The sequence below is a fragment of the Ammospiza nelsoni genome, chromosome Z (assembly GCF_027579445.1).
Source record: "Ammospiza nelsoni isolate bAmmNel1 chromosome Z, bAmmNel1.pri, whole genome shotgun sequence".
Lineage (NCBI taxonomy): Eukaryota > Metazoa > Chordata > Aves > Passeriformes > Passerellidae > Ammospiza > Ammospiza nelsoni.
In genome coordinates this window covers 50,918,622-50,942,562 of record NC_080669.1, presented here as the reverse complement: position 1 = coordinate 50,942,562, position 23,941 = coordinate 50,918,622, and the positions used below count along the sequence as shown (strand labels likewise).

At 37.5% G+C, this 23,941-nt stretch overlaps 1 protein-coding gene across 1 annotated transcript; it reads right to left on the bottom strand.

Annotated features, from left to right (window-relative positions):
* Positions 1 to 827: 827 nt before the first annotated feature.
* TRIM23 (tripartite motif containing 23) lies at positions 828 to 23,777 on the bottom strand. Its single transcript, XM_059492257.1, has 11 exons — positions 23,637 to 23,777; positions 22,819 to 22,981; positions 14,880 to 15,001; positions 13,758 to 14,036; positions 12,952 to 13,134; positions 12,215 to 12,430; positions 11,026 to 11,160; positions 6,034 to 6,163; positions 5,821 to 5,931; positions 4,282 to 4,406; positions 828 to 3,937 (listed from the first exon to the last, which is right to left on the bottom strand). Exons 1-11 carry the CDS (start codon positions 23,724 to 23,726, stop codon positions 3,758 to 3,760), a joined length of 1,734 nt encoding a protein of 577 aa, XP_059348240.1. The 5' UTR covers positions 23,727 to 23,777; the 3' UTR covers positions 828 to 3,757.
* Between the last annotated feature and the right edge of the window lie 164 nt (positions 23,778 to 23,941).

Below are 23,941 nucleotides of genomic sequence, written 5' to 3'. Positions count from 1 at the left end.
TTTTCACCAGTATTCAGGTCAAGTTCTAGCTGGGCTTTGGCCCTTCTGATTTTCTCCTTGCATAACGTCATAGCACCCTTGTAGTCCTGATGAGTTACCTGTCCTTTCTTCCAGAGGTTATAAAATTTCTCTCTGCCTGTTCCAACCGGAGCTCTCTGGTGAGCCAGGCTGACCTCCTTTCTCACCAACTCATCTTTCAGCACCTGGGTAGACCCTGCTCCTGCACCTCTTGCTAGGATTTCCTTCTGCTTTCCTGGGCTCTTCCATTGCTCTTAAGGACTACCTCCAACAGGACTCTCTCAATTAGTTTCCTGAAGAGGCCCTAGTTTGCCCTCTGAAAGTCAAAGGAGGCAGAGCTGCTGACCCATATCCTTTCTTGTCCAAGAATGGAAACCTCCTTTTGTGATCACTTTGCCCAAGACAGCCTCCAAACATCACTCACGCATTTTTCTCTGTTCAGAAACAGTAGGCTCACACTGAAAGCTGAGACAACTTCTCAAGCTGCAGTGAATGTGGTTCAACAGGGCCCTGTTACTATGCTGCTTAGTTAAATGTACTCTATAAACAGCAACATTGATCATGGCAGTTTATGTTCACCTAACACCCCTGCACTCATAAAAGACTTGGGAGTTTACAGTTATGGTAACTTCATTTATGAATCGAGATATGATGCATAATAACCAAATATATTTCCACAAAAGTTGCTGCTACCATCAGGAAGTTTATCTTTAGTGAGATACACAATCAGTAAGAAAAATTCCACAGGAAGTTAAATGTAGTGCACCTCTATTGTCAGAGGACCTTAAAAAACAAAACAAAAAGGCAAGTTTATTAAAATTAGTTCTCAAGGTTTTACATATTTTATTGAAAAGAAATTATTTTCTGAGTAATGCAAATTGCAGCAGTTCACTAATTTCTTCCACTAAAAGAGCTCTTTCTTTAAAGAAATCTTTACCTAAGATCCATATCTACTCAACACTCTCAGAACCAGACCCTCATAGTCCACGGTAATTTTGAAGATAGAATACAGAAACAGTGATAAAACATGACTGTTCAGTTAGCACAGACGTGCTATTTTTGAAATGAGGTTCTTTAAAGAAAGCTACAACACAGTCACTGGATGTTGCATTTACTCAATTTTGAAATTACATCAAGACCCTTTGAAAAGTTAATTCAGTCTTTCTAAACAGTCAGCAATGCTTTAGCGAGTTCTAGTTCAAGAAATATTCCAATTACATATTCCATAAGTCAGTACACTAAAAACTAAAGTTCAGTAAAACTGATGAAACAAGCTTAAATTTATAACTAAAGCCATTTATATGTTGTATTAATGTATAATACGAATAAACCTCTTAGTGTACTCTACACTGAAGAGTTCACAGACATATGCAACACTTTCACATTTACTTCAAGTCATCTTAAATAAATTCAATTTAAAAACACTTTCATGGTAGCATTCCATGTGTCACAAGCAATCACTTGTACTTGAAAATATGCATGAGTGAGAATTTTTCCTCTCCTCTCAAATTTAATGTTATTTAAAATACCAACTAGTCACCTTGAACATTTTGAATTAGAACTATACTGAGCAGCATGTGTAAATGAAGCCTAAGCCAGCTAAAATGGAACTAAATCAAGATTCCTCTAAAGAATGCATGTCTTCTGTTAAAAATATTACAGGAAAAGATATTTACCATACTTAGCAGAACTTGCTCATATTTCAAAAAGAGCTGTGAAGGGACAGTCAGCCCTAACTAGGTCAGGGGTTGCTCTGCAGCACAGGCTAAGCAGATGCTCAAATCACAGCCACCAACTGTGTACTGTGCAAGAAGTTACAGGCTGGGAAGGAAGAACAATTTTAAGTTTGGTATGTGCAAAAACCCCACTTTTCACTCCATTATAAACTGTTTCCAGTTTTATCAGCTTGTCTAAATAAAGACTAAATACTCTGTCTCAGTACCTGTACATGTGTAGGCATTGAAGACCACTTCACAAACATTAAACTACTTTAAATCTTAGTGTTCCTTCAGGTATTATTCATGTCATTAGACTTGCTGAATCTGAAGCTGCATTTAACATAATTTACCTAAAATTTAAGTAAGAAGACTACTACAAGTGTCGTAATAAGGAAGTAGTTACATTAACTGCTTCCTTTAGAAGAAAAGTGCAAATGTACTAAATTATTCGTTTACACATTCTTGGCTTTACCTAAGGTATGTAGCAGGAAAATAACATAAAATTTCTAATAATACAATGAAAGCAAAGCCACAGACAATGGAATACACTTTCTTTACTAGGCGAGGTTCAGAGCTCTCACATGTAAACACTTTTCAGCATGGCAAAAATATCTCCATGTCTGTAAAAAAACACTATTCACTTGCACTATCGAGTTCTCCTGACTCACCTCTATTCCACTAAGAAAAGTTATGATACAGAATTTTGATCTACTGCTCAGAGTCATTGTAGCTTCTCTACCAACAGGAAGAGAGTCTGTGGCATAGCTGCTTCAACTGGCAGTGGCCATGGACTTAGAGAAAAGGGAAGAAGATTCTGGTGTGCATACCGGACAGATAAAATTGTTCACAAAGTTGCATGTCCAGCAGAAAAAAAGATATCACTGGGTCATTGCAACCTTCTCTAAATTTAAACAGCACTACACCCATATTTCATGGGTTTGTGAATGAGTAATCTTCAAAAATAGAGGCATTGGTGACAATTTCATGTAGAAGATTCAGTAAAAACTGAAAATCTAATTATGGAAGTTTTATATCACATTTTACCATCTACCCTTCTAAAGACTTACAATTAGTGTTCACTGGTTTTTTACATTGTGTTATTGAATATTTTAAGGCCACTCCCTTATTCTGGAATCATGACTTCTACATAAAAGCACATAGCTGGACTGACATTACACCACTGTACTTCTTTAAGAAGTTGTTTTTTTAAAATTTATTTTGACTTCTTCAGGAATAAACTTAATCTCTAAAGGCAGATTATGTCCCCAAGTATGCACAAAACACTTTCACCTCAGTATCACCATAGCATGTCCATAAATAATTCAGTGTGAAAAACCCAACTAACCCCTGCCCCAAGATATAAAACAAGTGGCTAAGTAATGCCACTAAGCCCCTTAGTTCTGCAATACTTTTCTCCAATTCTAAATTTCCTTTGTGCAGTTATGCTGCCTTCCTGTAACAAACAAGGAGGTTAATAAATAATAAGGGAAACATTTTCTTTACATGGTGTAGCTGCATGTAAGTTTCAATGCCACCTTTGTATTAATTCTTTTGATATTAAAGAGTAGCACCACTTATCTCTAACTAATAGAGCTGGCTATTCTAATAAATTTGAGATGGATGTTGGAATAGCTTCATGGGAAAGTATTTCTAAACTATTCAGAATTCTTATAATACTAATTAACTACTGTAACCGCATTATATCTATTACATGAAATCCAATGCATATTTTATCAGGGAAAAAATTTAAATTTTAACAATATTTCAAAAGTAATTTCAAGGCATCCTTGTAACACTCTCCCATTATCCACTAAATGTAGATGTATCAACTTTCAAAATCACTATAATGACACAAGTTTACTGAACCAATTATCCAATCTAGGATGAAAGGTTATATTTTTTTGTAACCACCAACTTAAATGAAGTCCCCTCTTCAGGGACCAGACCTGGTGCCAACACCCTAAATCGTGCAAACAAAACAAAACCATGAACTACCACATCAAATTGCAGCTGATGTCAAGTTAAGCCACATCCAGGACACCAGCAGCCACTAGCTGCCTTGAAAGCCAGTCCAAACCTTCATAAAGTCCTGTACCACTTCGGGCATCACAACCCTGAATATACCAGCTACGGCCACAGCAGAGTTTGTGGAGACTCAACAGTTCTGTGATTTCTTCCACTGGAAGAGCACCTGCTACATCCTGCAAGAGAATCAAAAACTCAATTATTCATCTGTATTATATTTGAAGCTATTTCATTGGCTTAGACTGAAGCTACAGATCACATCACAACTCTTCAAACACAAAAGACAAATCAAACAGTTAAGCATTTACTACTTGCTACCATAAAAAAAACCCTGATTGATCAATCTACTAAGTATGCTTAGCACCAACACTTACTCGACCAGCATTACACATTACACACAAGGAAAATATCTCCATTTTATCTTTCCACATTAGCACTCTCTACCCACAGCAGAGGGTTCAGAAGGTTGGAATTGGATAGACAAGCTGAGGAAAAGAGAGTAAAACCAAATCACAAGTACCTGTTTATTAGCAAAGATCAAGAGCAAGGCATCCCGCAATTCCTTCTCTGTTAATAATTTTGCAAGTTCACTGTATGCTTCACTGACCCTGTCTCTGTGGCTGCTATCAACAACAAACACCACCGCTATGAAACAAGAAGAGAAATGTTTTACACACATTCACATATAAACTGCAAAATTAGCTTTTAACTTACACCATTCCTTTTTCTAGAAGCTGTCTATGCGAAGTTCCTCAGTACACAGCTTCAATTTTAAATCCAGGACGACTGAGAAATTCCTTAAATATTTCTGTATTTTAAACAGAAGTCTAGAATTCATCCTAAAACAGTGAAAGAATCTCTAATTCTTTTTCCCTAGTCTAATATAAAGGCCATGATATTTTAACTACTTAGGTCTAAAACCAGATTTACTATGCAAGGAGTAAGTATCTCAGTTTAAACCATTTCTTGATCCATTTATACTCCATTAACTCCCATATGGCTGTCTCAGTTTCCCTTAATGGACTGTAATATTCACAGGTTCAGCCAAATCAGCACAGCTTGCTTCAACTACAGACTATAAAATCCAAAAAAGATGGCCAAGGACCTGACATAGCAGCATTAGATTTTACTATTCACTAGAGAGTAACTAAGATGGCAGAAAGACTGGGGAGTCAAGGGGACAGAGCTAGAAGACAGAATTTAAAAACAAGGGGTTTGCAATGAGAAAAACCTCAACACCAAAACTAAAAATAACCTACTGCAGATATGTACCAGGGTAACTGCTTATCTTTCTTTCCAACATGGAGTTCCAAGGCAGGCATGATTCCATGCTGTTTCACACAGTATGTTTTAAGAGGACAACAGCAATCCCAAAATACACTTTTAAAAGTTTGAAAAAATGAGTAATTTCAAATGTTAAAGTTTGTGTTTAAGGCTGAAATAAGGCACAAAGCAGAGCACATAAGCTGGCGTTTGTAATTCCTAAGTATTTTAGAAAATTGTGAATGAATCAATCAAGAGGAACTTCTGTCTGAACAGGGAAAAACCTATGGAGGATTTACAAAACAACAACACAAATTTTTAAGTTCATCAATGCTTTCAGATTCAATAATCTAGTCTATAATCAGATACTACACTGCAATAGCAAGTCAGAAGTTACAGAACTTGGTAGAATTTTTTAAGCTGCTATCTAAAGGCTCCTAAAAGCTGAGTATTTTCAAGTGCTATTTGTATTCCATACCTGGCAAGTACTGCTTCTCACTATGCAGACTTTGGGACGCTGTACCTTGTCTGTTGTCAGCTAGAACCAATTTAACAGAGGTTCTAATTTTGTTTGGCTCCATGAACTGTCTGATGGATTTATAGAGAATGTACCTTTATCATCCAGTAGACATTCTGACCAACTGGACTAAAATTTATTAGCTCATGAATCTAACAGCTGTACTTTGCAGTAGATGAACAACTTTCTAATTCATAAATTATTTCTACTAATAATCTGTCTGGCTTTGAAACACAAACTAGAAGACAAAATACATTTTAAGAGCTGTATCAGTATTACCTTGCGTATTGAGATAATAATGTTTCCACAAAGGCCTCAATTTGTGCTTTCCTCCTACATCCCATATAGTAAACTTTAAATTCTTGTATTCTACTGTTTCAACATTAAAACCTGGAATAAAAATATATAAGTTTTACAATCCTGCTCTGTATGAACATAAAATAACCAAAATTAGTAGATAAAAGTCATTACATTTAAGTCATAGCTACTAACCTATGGTTGGAATTGGCTGCATGAATTCATCTTGCTTTAACTTAAACAAAATAGTTGTTTTGCCAGCTCCATCTAATCCTAAAGTAACAACCCGAATTTCCATTTTTGGTCCAATATGTACCCTGTTGTCCTGGAAGAAACAGAATATTATGTATTAATAACAACAGCAAATTTTGGAAACTCAATCTACAAAACCCTTATTTTTAAAACATGTATTTTGTCACCATTTCTAAAGTGACAAAATGGATGGTCTTTAAAAGTACAATGCATAAGCACTCCCAGCAATAACAGAAATAAATAGAAACAAAAATATCCAATAATAGAAATAAAAATATCCAATAATGTCTGTAGTGAACCTGTAATTTTTACTTGATCTGAGTTACAACATATCTTTTAGAAAGCCAGTTTCGTGACAGTATGTCTGTATTTGATAAAATTTCAAATTCTTTCATCATTCTTGGCTGAAACCATGTGAAGAATTTTTTTTTATGGCACTTAATTAGAGTTCACTGACCAGGAAACTCTTTTTTTCCCCCCACTTTATTAATGCCTCTACCTAGAGAACTACTTCCTTGCTGGAGGTTCCACAGCTTTACCTCTTCACCCTAAGCCTCTTCCAATCCTTCACAACAACAACAACATTACTAGCACTAAGCAGTAATCTGAAGTAGTAGAGAAAAGCAAACAAAATCCCCCAGGTCTTGCTTGGAGACAAGAAATGAGAATCAACTTCCCTATTTGTAGTTTACACCAAGCTGTTGCTGAGGAGACGAAGATGACACTGACAACATGATCAAATGGCAAAGCATAAATTCTAGAATAAACACATAGGCTGAGATTAGTACATATTTCTGAAACACATTTTGAAGTACTAATGAACTGCTATCTTGATGCAACACCGGGGTTTCAATCACCAGAACTATGTAGCAGTATATTTGTTTTCTTGCAAAATCCAGACAGCACTGTGCCTACTCCACACAACCTCTTATTTCTTCTCACAGAAGAAATACTACTGAGTGCAAAAATGCTACATCATCTCTTGGTAAAAGACAAACAGGTTGACAGTGTTGCAGGACATTTAAACATCTCTATTACATGACGTGATATATCTAACTATTTATCTTTCCATATACACATAGATACACACAGAGGATCCATTATGTATCTGGATATATTGTCATCATGACAAGCAACTGTTTTCTCCCTTCTGTCATCAGAGAAGTAGCATACTTTCAGAATAATCAATGCAATTCAATAACCTCATGCTATCACAATCCTGGAAGAGAATAAAAATACCTTGAGAAACTGCTTCCTAAAAAAAAAAAATTAAATATAATTGTACAATTGCCACAATGTAAAAGTCAGCAATATCATGACTATAAGTGTAAAAGCCAAATCAAAGGTTCATCTCATCAAATATGCTCTCTGAAACTAGGCAAAGATGGACATGAAATAAGAAAATAAGAAATAAGAAATAAGGAAGGTACATAGTTATGATAACTGTCCTAAATAACTTCCCTGTGCTTAAGAGCTTGCAGCTCATGTGAATTTCCTAAGCCAACTGCGAGGTTTCTTCAATCAGCAGATCTTGATGCATTATTTACCTATGAAATTGTCTGCTTGCTGCTTGAAGCCTAAATGGGCCCAGATGGTCGTTATCATAGAACTCCACAGACTACCTTTTCAGTATTAAATAAATTAATTACTTTATTTGAATCTGTGAAATGTACTTGGATAAGCTCAGCAGGTTCAGTACTACTATTACAAAAGGCATATGCTCCACAACCAAAAGACTATTTGAGATTTGAAAAATGAAACATTGAGACTTAACTGCTTTTGAATGAATTTTTGTCCAATTTCTAGGTATTTGGAGTCAGAGCTGAAATACAGTGACAACACTGCAACACAACATGATTATCAGAATAGGTTATCTCATTCTGGAAAAGAACTTGTGGGCAGATGTTTGACAAGGTGCAGAGAAAGAAAAAACAAAAAGAAGTATGCAGAAGGGTCTGAAGAGTCTAAAAATGCCATGTCTCCAGCACTCTCTTCACACTCAAACTTTAGTTCTGATTTTATCCAGAGTTTCTGGGAGTGGACCTCCCCAATTCTTCTCTGCACCTGAAAGGAAGAAGGAAAAGCAGCAGCTCTGGATAGAGCTGCTCAGTTCACAGGTTTCTTGCAGAAGGCAGTACCCTGGCTATGGGCAGAGCTTGCTAACAGTGAGCCAGTCCTCTCACAGCACCACCCGATGTACTGGTCACCTGACAGCTCCCATGGCTGGAGGGCAGAGGCGGTACCACTTAAATCATCAGGGAAATGAAGGAGATGAGTGAGCCGTCAAATTTAGCCATCCTGCTGCAGTTTGCCTTCTCCAAGGTTTGGAATAAAAACAGGCTGTTCTCAGCATGTTTGTATTCTCTCAGAAGGAATCAAAATGTGATGGACGCCAAATTTCCACTTTTTGCACAAGTAGTTCCGTCACTTCAAAAAACATTGCAAGCAAAGTTGCTATTTAGAAAACTGTGTGTAGCATCTGCAATATGAGTCAGTAATAATCAACTATTCACGATCATAGCTAGAAACTGACATGAAAGAAGTCTCTCACTGTCAATTGTATCAGCACCTTTAACTAAAATGTTGCTTAAAAATGACAAATAAACACCCTTTGTGTCTGTTTTTCTGGCAGGTGCATAACTTGATGGCATACTTAAAAACAGGTAACCTTAGACTCCTGTTTAAGTAAAACTTGTTTTATTAAATCTCAGTGCAGAAGAAAAATGCACAACTATGAGCTCTTCACTTTTTTATCCTTGACCTATTTCAAGACATTTGATGAGACAAAAGCCCTCTGTACAGGTTTCCTTAATGGTTCCTTAAAGAGCTTTCTATCTGAGAGAACATTTCCTTCTCAGATAGTCTTGATGTTGGTAAGGGTTAGTTGCCCAGAGTTAGTTTAATGTTGGTAAGGGTTAGTTGCCCAGAGTTAGTTTAACATCATAATGAGAATTTATCTGTCAATCTCAGGCACTGCTTCCTTAATAGTTTACTCTCTCTGCAGCATACACATATGTGCAGCATGCACATATGCATATTCATGATGACCACATGCATTTCTTAAGTTCTACAGCCACTGCACTCATTTAACAGAAAACTATCTTTAAATAAGGATCACGATCCTGGGTAAGGAGAGTTCTCCAAATCCTCCCTTCCCTTTGTATCTGGCATTTCCCTAGCTGGTTTAGAAAGAGGAAATGGCACTGTGACTGTTTTCTTGTGTCATCAGTGAAACAAAATATAGGTAAAATTTACTGATTTTCAAGAATGAAAAGGACTTCTCCCTCCCCTCCTCAAACGTCCACAACTTTCATTTGATATTAAATGTTCCTCTGATCTGGTACTGTCTGAAATGCTTTTTTACATTTTATAATGGATGCAGCCTTCAGTGCATACCAGCTTGGGAGGGAGACCTTTCCAGTAATATAGTAACAGTTTTATAGTTTTTTGTCTGAAGATTTTATTTCTGCCTGATATCTGTTGCCAGATATGTACACCAAACCTCACTGCAAGTCACAATAGTGGCCATCAGCATAACAGTAATCTAAAAACACATTGTTAAGAAAGAAAACATTAAGCTTTATCAGATGTGAGGAAACAAAAAGTAAGAGGCTGCAGGAATTACTTTCAACTTATTTTTTCATGGCTGCTGCTGTTTTTCTGAAAAATGACACTTTAGCACCTCTGAAGTTCAGAAATTAACCTTCAGAAGACTTCAAAAAATACAAATTGTTACAAGATAAAACTAAGTCTTCTGGGTTCCCCAAGCCTATTTTAGGCCTCCTGTAACACCTTAGCTAGCTCCTATCATTCTCTTTCCAAACGCTCAGAAATTAACAACCAAAATTTTCCAAGTCTGACAAAGAGCTCTGAAAGCCAAAGCTTTCAAACATTCAAAATGCCCCTCTGACTCACAATTCTTCATCTGTGAATTGTGATTACTGCTTCATTCATGAAATAATGAGGGTTTGCAGAAGAGGTTTCCTTGGCCCTACGAGCTTTGGTCTCTGCTAAATAGGAAAGAGACAGGCAGACGTGAAAATGCTGCATTAACGTGGAAATTCAAATATACTGAGGTTACAAAATGAATGATTTTGAAGAAATCTTATTTCCTAAGTCTGGAAGAACTGACATAGAATCTCTATGGAAGCATTCATTTCTTACAGTAAATGTTTCAACAGCTACAGTTAAATTCTCATTTTTGTCTCAGCCACAAATAGATCCTCTTCCTCTTTCACCCATTCAGATGCAAAAAAACCCCATACATCAAAGTACTTGTTCCTTGAGTTTCAAACTTACTTACTTTCCTATGAGGAAAGCATTATATATAATAAATACCATATAAATACACCAAATAGAAGTAACATTATCAAACTTTGAATAATTTAATCCCTTTTAATGAAAGTGGTAGTGAAATTATATTGAAGCAATAAAACCCCACCAAACTACTTAGAAGATTAATAATGTATTAGCTAAGCTGTGAGTGAATACCAAGCAACTGTAAAACAAATAACTGTTTAATAAACTGAAAGAAATATATTTTTTTAATATTATAAACTGAAAGTTATAATAGTAGTATTCAATTTAAAACAGGTGAGCAATCTCCAGGAAATAATCGAAGAAAGATGTTTCTAGAACTCCGAAATGCTATCCAACTTCTTTAAAAGAAAACAGCTCATGTTCAAACAAAGTTACTGATACGGTCAATGACAAAAGAATATTTCCCACCGTTATTACAGCAGCACGTGGTTTGTTGCTCAAATACCAGATTGCATTCATCATGTGATAAGACAATGTGGCTCTAACTGATACTGAATTGCTTCAACTTGTTGCAACAAATACATAATAATGTACATCAATTATTCCTGCTTTATTTTACATTAGATTTGGGACTTCATAAAGTGGGTAACTGTACTTCCATGAGATTAAAAATACCTTTGTAAAAGTGACAGGTATGCTAGCATCCAGCTGTACATGATCTGCAAGTTCTGTAAACTGCTGCTGCTGTTTCTGTAATGTCTCTAGCAATCTTGTAATTTCCTGTTTGGCCAACACTACTCTGCAGTCGTCCTAAACAGACAAAGAAAACAAAAGCATGCCTTTCCTTTAGTAATTTACTTTAAAATACCCCAAATATAATATAAACATCATAGCTAGAATGAAGGTTTTTTAAATAGAAATACACTACTTCAAGAAATTACAAGAAATACATTTACAAAAAATGTATTTTTGTAAATAATTTTTGTAAAAATTCATTTATTACATTTACAAGAAATAACATTTACAAAATAGATTTATTTAAAATTGCAACACAAATATTAATATCTTAACAGTTTTCCTTAACACTAATAGATGTTAAGTTGTTCTGCAGGTTTATGAAAAAACTAACAAACTTTCTTTATGAGCCAATTAAGAGTAATACAAATTATAAGAAACAATAATATCAATGTAACATATAAAGAACATTTATATTTTTCATATATCATTTAAACAGATGGAACAGAGCAACCGTTTTGCAACATATGGCAACACACTTAATAGGAACATATTAGCATCCCCCCTCTCAGGATTCAGAGAGTTAAACCTGACTACACAACCACACAAAAGCTCTAAACAAATCTGGAAAAAAGAAGTACAAATAACACATTCATGAAATAGCTTCTCACATTCAGTTTACTATTTGCTACACATACTATTTACTTTTTCCTATCATTACACTGAATTAATAAGAGACCAATGAAAAATTCACACACAGCCACTTTCTTCATACATTTAAGATGTAGAATTACCAATATCACAAGTGTAACTGTAAAATCCTTCCAATACGTTCTGTAGGTTTTGGTTTTTTTTGCTTCAGTCTTGTCTTGCCTTCCCACTAACCTCACAAATATCAGAAGAATCATGCCACAGGGTTTCCAGTAACTGGAGGACTTTACACTTTTGGACTGACTATCTTTGGCTAACACTCCCTTGTAATGAATACTTATATCTCATGTTAGACCATGACTGATTTAATCTTATAAAAAAATAATGCAGAATACTATACATCTCTTTTTTTATAGTCTAAAAATAACTTGTACTTCCATGTGTTTTGCCATATGCTACAGCTCACTTGCCAACCTACCTGTTGCAAAGTCTTTTCACAGTGAAGGCAAGCTGTTGAAACCTGTGACAGGAGAATGGTCATATCTTCTTGCTGTTGCCTAAGCCAAATCAACTTCTCTCTCACATGAGCATCAACAACGCTAAGAGCCATTTCTTCCTGACGACAAAGGGTTTCATGAAGATCAGAAAAATAGGCTCTGACACATGAGCGAGCATTCTCTGCAGTTCCTGGTACCTAGAGTGTTGCAGAAAGGAGATCCAACAGTTTAAGGACACCAGGAGCAAATTTTAAATTTTATTCCAGATTCTAATTTATTTTCACATCTGCCTGGCTACATCACAGTTCACGTCCCAGTTAGGGCTGATAAGACTTCCTGAATAATACCAAAACACTTTTAGAAGTTACTCCTATAATCACATAGCTCATTTGCATGTATAAACACCTCACTAAAAATGACCAGGGAAAAAAGCTTCAATAGTATTATACCACCTGAGAACATACACAGTCTGTACACTAGGAGTCAAACAACTTTTTCCACTGCCTCCACATTTCCATACAGCCTAAAAACATGGTAATACCAAGTTCCCATCTATCTGCTGATCTAAGCCTCAGTACTGACGTGCTAGATAGAAGACCCTAAAATCTTACCCTTCAAAACCTACGCATAATTTCCAAAGAAAGTCTTTATCCAGCTATTACAGAAAAGCCAATAATCTGTGCATGTGGGGGGAAATAAATATTTTTTAAAAGCATACATGTTCAGTATGGGCCATTCCAACTCCATCTTCAACAATTTGTTCTCCTCCTTCTATATGCTGAACAATTCCAACTAATTTTCTGGAATAATCCGAGATTTCTTCTGTGAAAGTTCTTATACAGTGAGCCATGTCTAAAATGGATGCACGAATCTGGTTTGCTTCTGGTTCCAAGACAGAATGCTATTAATTAAAAGCAACATATCAAACATCAATGATAATTATCTTCCTTAATAATCTTTTATATTTTACTACATATTTAATATACATGTGCAAGTATATGGGCATATATTTTACACATACATATAGTATAGCCAAGTAAGAACTGAAAACCATCTTGCAATTTAAAAAAGCAGTCAGGACTTACAGATTATGCTGAAACTAGCTCATACATCTAGCAATTACAGAAGTAAACAAAAACTTGCCTGTTTATCATAATTTATTATAAAAAAAGAAGAATAGTTAGATTGCACCAGTGATGTGGTGTGTATGTAGGGTCTACATTATGAAAACAGCTTTCTAAATGATGGCCCAATGTCAATGTCATGAAAACTTCAGAAAAGCAGCGCATAAAGGGACTGTCCTTCTTCACATATACATATTCACATTAGTAACTCATTGAGTTCTTAGATTTTTTTTTCCTTTATTTTACCATGGCAACTGTCTGACACAAAGGGAAAACTAAAGAATGGGATGAACACATCAAGAATCTATCCTCCTTTCTTGACAACCTTTTTTACTTTATTTGGATAAATAATTATGCAAGTTACCCCCTGGCATGACTAGAAATTAACTACTAGCAGTACCTTATGACCTTGATGCTTCCCATATTCTTTGCAGACACAACACATGAGAGGACTCGCCTGACAACCTTCTTCTAAACAAACAAACTCAATGGCATGCACTTGGTGTTGGGAGCACATCGTCTTCTCATGAGGCTTATCAGCTAGAGGTACACGCCTGTGCTTCGCCAGAGTCTTAGTAGAATGAGTAAGCTGGGAGCAGTCTGCACACAGGTGAGTGGCACAAACAGTGCAATACACAGATGCAACATGGGCTTCATCTTCATCACAACGAATGATACTCTAACAACGAAAACCAAGCAAAACTCAAGTGGTTAACATTTAATCCCAAAAATGGAAGAAAAATTAGAAGACTTGTCAACAATACAGTCTTTGTTTAAAAGTTATACACTAATAAATACTTGGACTACTTTGAAACTTGATTATAAGTTTTCAATAAACTTTTTGAAAACGTAAGTTTAAAGTGTTCAGTAATTTTATAAGTCCAAGCTTCAGTGCAAGTTGTAAAGGTTTGGAGGAGAAAATAAATCTGGCTCTGGGAACTTCCTCCAAAGCAGTTATTACAGACCAGAAAATTACTTACAGGAAAACAAAACACCAACAGTCAAATAAGCACTTAGGAAAGTTATCTACATCTAGAAGAGTACTGCAAGATATGTTGCACACCAGCTGTTAATACTGAAATGATAAAAGCAGCTACTTTTGGTAATGAAGTAGCACATGATAAAATAAAATTACTATAAAAGGCAACTACTGACAACAGCTGAAGTCTTTAGGAAGAATTTCTGAGGAGTTTCAGAAAACTGTGCTTATATGACTAAAACTAATATATCAAAATAAGTAACCTTTTCTAAAAGCCCTAAAGGCACAAAAAGGGGGTGAAATAGTATGCATGTTTATTAATACCAGTTTATTTTCTGCTTTAGTCAAGTACAACTAGCATTTAATTATGAACAATTAACTGAAGCCTTAATACTAGATACTGGAAGAAAAGAACAGTATTATTGGTGAAATTTGCCAAAGAACTGATTTTCAATCTTTTTCCTATTTAGAGATAACTTCTAGCAAATGAAACTTTTTTTTGTTTGTCTTGTTTTTTGGGTTTTTTTGTTTAAAACTCAGTACCTCTCCAGATAGACCAATGCCTTCTTCAGCTGTCCCATACTGCCCAGCAGGTCCATTCTGCAACCGTTCCAAGAGTTCCAACAAAGCAAAGTTCTTTTTCAATCCCCAGACACCAGAATCTCCTATTTTTGATGAAGAGTAAACAAAGGAGAGAAGAGGAAGAAAAAGCTCAAGCATATATAATTTTGAGAAATTCCACAAACCACAGCTGAGATTCGGACAAATATTAAGAGCATATCAAGTACAATAATATTAACCAAGAGAGATACAGCTATCAGTTTTTCTGCAAGCTCACTCCATCTTCTTCCTTACTTTGATCATTGAGCTATTTAATATTTATGCAGATCTTCTCTATCAAAAGATGCCAAGATTATTAAAAATTTAGAGAAACTTAGTAAAATTTTCTAATTAATTAAAAAAAAATCTAATTTAATTTACTTTTTAAAAAAGTAAAATAATCTGCAATAGCTAACAACTAAAGAATACAAGGAACACACAAACACTGTGTATTACAAAAATTGTTTTCAGAGGTATAGTGAACATTTCTACCCTGCTAATGGAAGCCATGAAGAATTCCCTACTGAGAAGCCTTATTCCCTGTATCACAAGATGCAACACCAATTGCAGATCCCATGCCAGCAAAATCTAAGAGTTAAAACAATATTCAGAAACAAAACGCAAGGTGCTACACTATTTGATAAAATGGAAGATCACTTATACTCCCTAGAGCAAAGCAGAAACCCATGTCTACTCCTGCATGATCCTTATTTCACAGAAGTTAACATGAAGCAATGAGATGAGAAGCAAAATCAGAACGGGATCCCAATAACTGCTGCTAAATGGTAACCATATTGGCCACATAGCATATGAGAATCCTAGCAGCTGCTTCTTCAAGGAATTGCCATCCCTTGACTCTTTTCTAGTGTAACTGTCATAAATTTAATGACATTTTCACTATTGCAAGGAAAAGGTGGCTCATGAGATCAAGCATCATCTTTGAGCACTGGATCATTACTTTTTAACGATAACAAAACCACAAAATTGTTGACGTTGGGAGGGTCCTCTTCATCACCTTGCCTAGGTCACCTAGAGCGGGGTGCCCAGCACCACACCCAGGCATCTTCTGAAAATCTTCAAGGAGGGAGATGCTATCACCTCTCTGAGCAACATGCAGCAGAGCCTGGTTCCTCTTACAGTCAAAACTGTTTCCTTATATGCAGACAAAACTTCTGCGTTTCAGTTTGTGCACATGACACATCAGCTATCTACATGAACTCAAGGAAACAGTATTCCCATGTGTTTTCCCAGAGAGCCCAGACTACTTGAATTGTCCAGTTGTTTCATGTTGTTTCCTAACCCCTAAAGTTGTTTCATGTTGTTTCCTAACCCCTAAAGTATGCGGCCCGGTGGCAGTCTCGTATGTGCCCTTCATCCTTCTGGAATGCAGAGTCATCTCACTGATCTTTTACAGACATGAAGTTTTATTTCTTCAATATGGACATTTATCAAACACTCCATAGACTCTGATTTATCATTAGAATGGGTGCAGTTCTCAATGACCAGACAACAACTACACAGTTATGAGAAATACCCAGCTGGTAACCACACTGCTTTATGTAGCTTCAACTTCATGAAACCTTTTTTCCCTAGTCCATCTTCCTCACAGACTATAGACTGTAATACTCTGTTCCAAATTTGGTCACTGAGAATTTATGTGCCTCACAGATGAAAGGCAATAAATGGATTATACTGTTTTCCTATAGCAATAAATGGGAGCATTTTTAACTATTTTATGCTCCAACACTCTCAATGGGTATAAACAACACTGATAACCTGTTTTAAAAAAATATGTTTACCAGTAAAGACCATGCATTTGCTGCTTGCAGAAATGGGCCTACGGAAGCACTAGTCAGTAACTAGTGCTATCTAACTGAAGTTAGATATAAAGCCAGATGCTTTAAAAAGTCTGTGCTTTTAAAGTCAGGGACCTCTGCATTTATCAGTTCCATGGTGGAAGCCTTCCCTGTTCCAGAGAGGCACTACATTGCCAACACCCAATCTAAGATCAGTGCACTCCACAAAATAAGCTGCAAACAAACAAACAAAATATTTTGACTTTTATTTATCACAGATCTTGAAGGAGTTTACAGAAGGTATGTTCTGTCCCTCCAAAATTACACTAAGCACCAGCAAAGTCATCTGCTTTGATATATTCTGACCTCAGAGCTTGGTAATTTTTTTCGTTGAGCACTCCTAATAAGATCGAGTCACCTCTTATTACCAGCTGAAGAAATACAGAGCACTATATATATATACTTTTAGAATTTAATTTACATCAAAACAGTTTCTAAACAGTTTGGATTTGCCAAATAGGTATCTAGACAGACTAACTCTCAGAAAACAAAGCCCTGGAAAGTGGCTATGTGGTTCCCTTCTAGGGTGTTTAGCACTTTCCCACAGCAAACTAACTGTGCACAACCTTCAGTTTCTACAGCACACAAAATAGTCACATTAACAACACAGCAATATAATGGCTAATACTAACACACACCTTCTATTTTCAGATTAGCCACTAATCCAGATAGCCATTAATAGCCCAGTATAAATGGATGTACATGTACCAAAAGGATAAACCTACTTAAGCAAGAGATTATAGTTCCTAGCCTTTAAGCAAACATTGTCTTAGCCTTTAGGCAAGCACTGGGTAAGGCTGCAAGAGGAACAAGCTACTCAATCATTACAGGGTTTCTTACAAAAAGTCTTTTCTTTCACAGGTTTTAGTGTTTATTACAAAAACCCTAGAAACTGAGAAGTACTCTTCTCAGTTTACAACACTGTATGTGATTTAATCATATTAGTTTTGTTCCATGTCTAGCAGTGAAGAGAAAGTCAAAACAAAACTAATTTACTGAATTGTTACCAAGAAGATCAGAAAAGATAAGTGAGTAGCTATTATGTAGTTGTTTTTTTGGCCATAACTCTAAGATGTCATGAGAAACAAAGATACATCGCTCTTACATTCTTTCTATTATGTATCATGGGATTTGATAATACAAGTACAAGCAATTGTATAACATGTCCACCTTGGCACAGCTAAAAAACAAGTGAAGTTTACATGCTAACTTTTAATTTACTGAAACAGAATTTATAACCAGCTAGCATCCTATAAAACACAGAACCATGGAATAATCTTGAGTTGGAAGAGACCCACAAGGATCACCAAGTCCAACTCCTGGCCCTGCACAGGCCATTCCCAATGACCACACTGTTTGCCTGAGAGCATCCTCCGAACACTGCCTGAACCTGGCAGACTTGGTGCTGTGACTACTTCCCTGAGGAGCCTATTCCAGCACCCAGCCACTATCTGGGTGAGAAACCTTTCTAATATTTAACCTAAACTTCCCCTGACACAGCTTGAGGCCATTCCCTCAGTCCTGTCACTGCTCACCACACAGCAGAGATCAGTGCCTTCCCCTCCTCTTCCCCTCAGGAGGAAGTTGTGACTGCAATGGTGTCTCCCCTCAGTCTCCTCCAGGCTGAACAGGCCAAGTGCCCTCAGCCACTCCTCATCCTGCTTCCCCCCAGTGCCCTTCACCCTTCCATGCCCTCGCTGGACACTCTCCAGTGCTGTCCTTCTTACACTGCAGTACCCAAAGTGCCCCCAGCGCTGGAGGTGAGGCTGCCCCGGTGCAGAGCAGAGCAGAGCAGGACAATCCCTCCCTGCCCGGCTGCTGATGCTGTCCCTGATGCCCCACAGGACACGGGTGGCCCTCCTGGCTGCCAGGGCACTGCTGGCTCATGTTCAGCTTGCCATCAGCTTGCCCAGGGCTCCTTTCCATGGCACTGCTCTGCAGCCTCTCATTCCCATCTGTCTGTACATTCAGTGTTGCCCCACATCAGTGCACAACGTGGCACCTTCCCCTTACTCCTGAACTTCATGTGGTTGGTGACTGCCCAGCCCTCTCTGCAGGGCCTCCCAGCCAGAGCCAACAGCTCCTCCCAGTTTTGTATCATCTGTGAACTTCGGATCCCTCCCAGTCCTGCACCCAATCATTTCTGAAGATGCTGAAGAGCACAGAGCCTAAGGTGGAGCCCCATGGAACCCATCTAGTGACAGGTCACCACTCTGATGTCACCCCACTCACTGCAACCCCTTGTGCCTGACCCACGAACCAGCTGCTCTCCCAACACACGATGTGCTTGCTTATCCAGCTGTGTGCTGGACACCTTGTCCAGCAGGACACTGGGAGAGACAGTACCAAAACTTCACTGAAATACAAAAAGACCACAACTGGCTTCCCCTGATCCACTAGGTGGATTACCTTGTCACAAGCATGCATTCTCATTAAAAAGTCATGTCTCATTTTGCTGGTATCTATCATGAAGTTTACATATTTGCACAAATGGGACTTTGCTCCTTTTTACTTTAAATCTACCTATAAAATTTTTAGGTACCTGACCTACACATTCTCAACACAATTGACCAAGTGTTTATTTCATATTTGAAATCAATAAACAATGAGTTCTGTATATACATCCATTTACTCTCTTTGACTTCACCTCAAATTGTGCTTTGATCACAAACGTGAGAGTCTAGTGATCTCATCCTTGTGCCTACAAAGAACGTTTGTGTCCATTAGAAAAATTATTACACATTCTGTCATCTCAAAAGAAGAAGAAAACATGAGTAGCAGGAAATGTGTCAGCCAGGAATGAGAAAGTGACAGACCAAAGATATTAAGACTGACTCCAGCTAACAATACAAACGTCAATTTCAGAAGCATGAAGCTTGACTGCAAAAGTATTATAAATAATGAAAGGGATAAAGGAACAACTTTTGTCTAAATGTTTAAATGCATTTTCTTGCACAGCATTTTTAAGCTTCAGCTTGGCACTCAAACGCTAGCAAAAGCATGTGTAAATCTAAGCAAGACCAATCAGATGGATTACATGAAGGATGCCATCACCTGCATATCTCTGTGAACAAGTTTTAATGATAGAAAATAATTTCAGCTCTGCAGTAATGGTAGATAGAGAGAATCTCTAAAGTGCATTTTTCCTAAAAATACCCTGGTCTGTATATTAATTTAAAAAACCCCAGAACCCAACAGAAACAAACAAACAAACAAAAAACCCCAACAAACAAACAAAAAACCCACCAGCCAAAAATAACCAGTGAGAGACAGGACGCAAGAAAACAATTTGCAAGAAATTATTTGCCTTTTCTCCCAGATCAACATACTTTAAGGAAAATCTTTGAGAGGAGCCTCTTTTTCTACAGACACCATTTATTGGATTTTCCCTCATATAAACTATCTGAATCAACACTCTCCAGCATATATGATTTCAAAAGTTTGAAAACTTTTCCACTGCACCTTTTTGGTTGAGAAAAATGTTAATCCACTTGAAGACAACAGTTCGCATACCTTCAGCATGTTCATACTCATTCAAAATTTTCCATTAGAAGATTAAATCACAGGGAACTTCATTAAAGAATTCTTAAAAAACCCAACAAAAATCAATGTTTTATCTATTCTGCAATGCAGAATGGTTTGGGCAAGCTTTAGTCCTATTTGTTCATTACAAAATGTTTTCTCTTGTAACAGGATTCAGTGAACTACTAGAAAATTTTGCTAAGCATGCAAACAATGTTTCAATTTTCAGTTGCAGAATACATATTTCCAAAAATCCTGATTCATGAAGTACTTCTAACCCTGCCTTCACAGACAGTTATATATAGAAAGAGACAGCTCTGTATATTTAAACTGAGTCCAGTTCAAAAAAAATACAAAAAAAGTATCTACCTATATACAGATCCCCCAGTACCTATTTGAAAAAGCTCCCAACATTACCTAGGAAAACTTGGATGAATATAGTATTAAGTCCTTTAGTAATAAGAGCAATGGAAAAAAAGTACCAGAGGTTACTTTAGACCAACTAAAAGTCTCCATAAAATCCATAGTTACTGATTAAGAAATTGTGTTCAGCAGAGATAGCTTTATGTCTTAATTTTACAGCTTTTCTTTCAACACAATTTTCTCTTGGCAGGGGTCCTTAGACATGAAACAGCTCTCTGAGACTAGAGAACATTATTTCATTAAATTCATTAAATTGTATAATTGCTATAGGGTGAACATGGAGTTTGCGTTCTCATATCCTCAAACAGAGGGCACAGAAGTATGAAAAGTTCCTCTGGGTCCTGAATTGTCCCTCCCTGCTCCTAAGCTCTAGAACAAAACAGAACTACAAGCGCAGCAAATTTAACCAATACCAGCAACTACTAGGTGATTAGAAAAAGGTAGCAAATGCATAGATATCTCAAAGAGGGGCCATGAGCTGCACTCCACAAAACTTCCTAGTTTTATATCCTATAACCAGTAATATGTCTCAATGGCGTTGCATATGGAAAGACTAAAGTGTCTATGAACTCCCTCTCCCTCAGATCACCGGGTAAAACTTTTATTCACAGAAGTATTTTTATTTTCAAGCTGTCTGGCTAAGATTTTCTACCCATTACTTTTGTGAGCAACTGCTGATCACAGTGCATCCTTCTTCTTTCTAGTGTCAAACAGCAGGATGCAACTCTATTTACCAACTCTTCAATATATAGGGATCCTGAAGCTTTTCGTCCTTCTTCCTAACTGTAGGGGACTTGGAGATTTAATAACACAGCATTTCATAAAAAAATCATCAGAAAGATTAAAAAAAAAAATCCGTAAATGCTTTTGTAAAGCTTTATTTTCATCAAACATGAAACACACTGAAAAATATGATAGGATCCTTTCAGATGCCTGGGAAAAAGTGTATAATAAAAACTAAGAAGCAACAAGTTCCCCATCACAAGAAAAAAAGCAGTGGTCTTGGACAAGAATGTTTCATAACAACAGGAGGAAGTGCTGTGCTCTAAGATTCTCCCTCTAAAACCATAGTTTAAAAAATCTTGCACAGCTGCATAGGCAAATATAAGAAGCCAAACAAACCATTACTCTTAACCACTCTACTAGAATGGCAATCATTCATGATTCTCACACTACCATTTCCCTCGCCCAAAAAAAAGCCCCCTCCTTCATACAAGACTGATTATTTCTTTTCCTGATTTCTACCTTCACAAAACCATCCTGCAGAGTGCCTTAATATTGCTAGCAGATTCTTGTACTTCACAGTCAAGTGAATTTGATACTTAAACAATTCTTTCACGGTTTACGAGATCAGAGATGTCCTTTCCTAAAGATTCTCCTTTCAATTGGCTCCTTTTTCCTCCAGTGTTATTCAAAACTGCTGGAGCCAGTTCTATTAACAAGTTCTTTTTGTTACATCTTCCTCTGATAACTTGTCTTCTCTATAACCCCCTATGGACTAGGTAATTATTATTCTGAAGAAATTATATGCACATGTCATCTTTTGCCTAAAATAAACTTTCATTCTAAGAAAAAAAATCTTTATCTTATCCTTTCAAATACCATGTGCAGACATTGTTAGAGTAGGGGAATTCCAGTTGATAGCCTGCCACTACCAATAATGCACGTATAGAAATCATTAACATTGTAAAAACCAGGTTTGTTATCACTGATCCTTCCCTCTATATCACTTCATCATGAATTCAGGGAAATGTTAGACAAAAATTTACCTATTCAATTACATGGGTTTAGTGTTTAGGACAATAGGAAACTAATACTCATACTTAAGGAACCCTTACACAGAACCATTAAACAGAGTAGTCCCTTTGTAAATATAGGTGTACAAGAAGATGCCCAGGTGTAAAGCATGCGAGCCCAGGTTCAAGAACATAAAGGCAAAATCTTTTCTTTCTTTTCCTTACTACACATTCATTACTTGGAAATACCATCACTAAGTGGAGCACTAAGAATCTATGACAAGCACTATCTTCTAGATATCCATGACTGTAAGTTTCAAGAATGTCAAACTTCTATTTTCTTACCTAGTTCAGTAACTTGTCGATCAAAAGGACAACGAACTGCTCTGCCATGAAGGGGAAGCCGGGTAAGACAGTCATGGCAGACAGTATGGCCACACAAAAGCAGCCGGGGAACTTTGTCCCCTTGCAGAGAAAATACATCTTCACAGACACCACACTCAAGAACCTGTAAGTTAAAAAAGACCATTTTTGGTTTTAAGTTAATTAAAAAGCAGAACTTCACACAGAAAGCTATACAACAATTTATGTTACCGATATTCATGCAATCACAGTAGATAAGCTGAGTCAGTAATTTTGCTTTCTATGCACACATATAACGATCATACTACCGACTTTTAAAAAGTAAATAAATAATTAGACACAAACAGAACATTTTAACTCGTCAGCATCCTGCCTGACCACCACTAGTTCCTACCAGCTTCATTTAATACACTGTCACAAGACAAGCCTACTGGTCAAGAGGCACAACCAGAAGAAACATCCTCGCAGGAAAAGGAAGCAGCCAGCAAGACCCTGCCAGAGCAGAGTGTTGGCCGGTGGAGTTTCCCCTGGCTGCTGATGCTCATAAAGAGGTCAGTCACACCAAGTAAGCCAACTTGCAAGCTATAAACGCAGCACTGAGCTAGTGCGAGCAAACAGTTGCGGGCCGGAACATCTCAAGCTATAACAAAAAGCACAACTGATGATCATAGAGAAAGAAAAAAAACCACCAAAACCAGTCCATAAGCCCGGCACCCCAGGGTACCACAGGCCTCCCGCCTCGTGTCCTGGGCGGGCACAGTCCGCACCGCCACAGGAGCTGGGCCGAGCCGCCGCCTCACCTTCACTGCGGCGCCCGCCGGGCCGCGACCGCCACCACCAGGCCCGCGGCCACCCTCCGGCCCGGCCTTGTTTACAGCCAGGGCCGCCATGTCGGGGAGGGCGGGGCGGAGCGGAGCGGCCCCGCAGGAAGGAGCGGCGAGCTGCCGACACCTCAGGCACCACCCTGGCGGGCGCAGGCGCCGCTCTGCAGAACTGCAAAACTAGTGATAAAAAACTACGACTCCCAGCGTGCCCCACAGGGGCACTGGCCGGCGGAGGAGGCAGCCGTGCCGCACGCGGACCGCCCAGGGAACCCTGGGGGCTG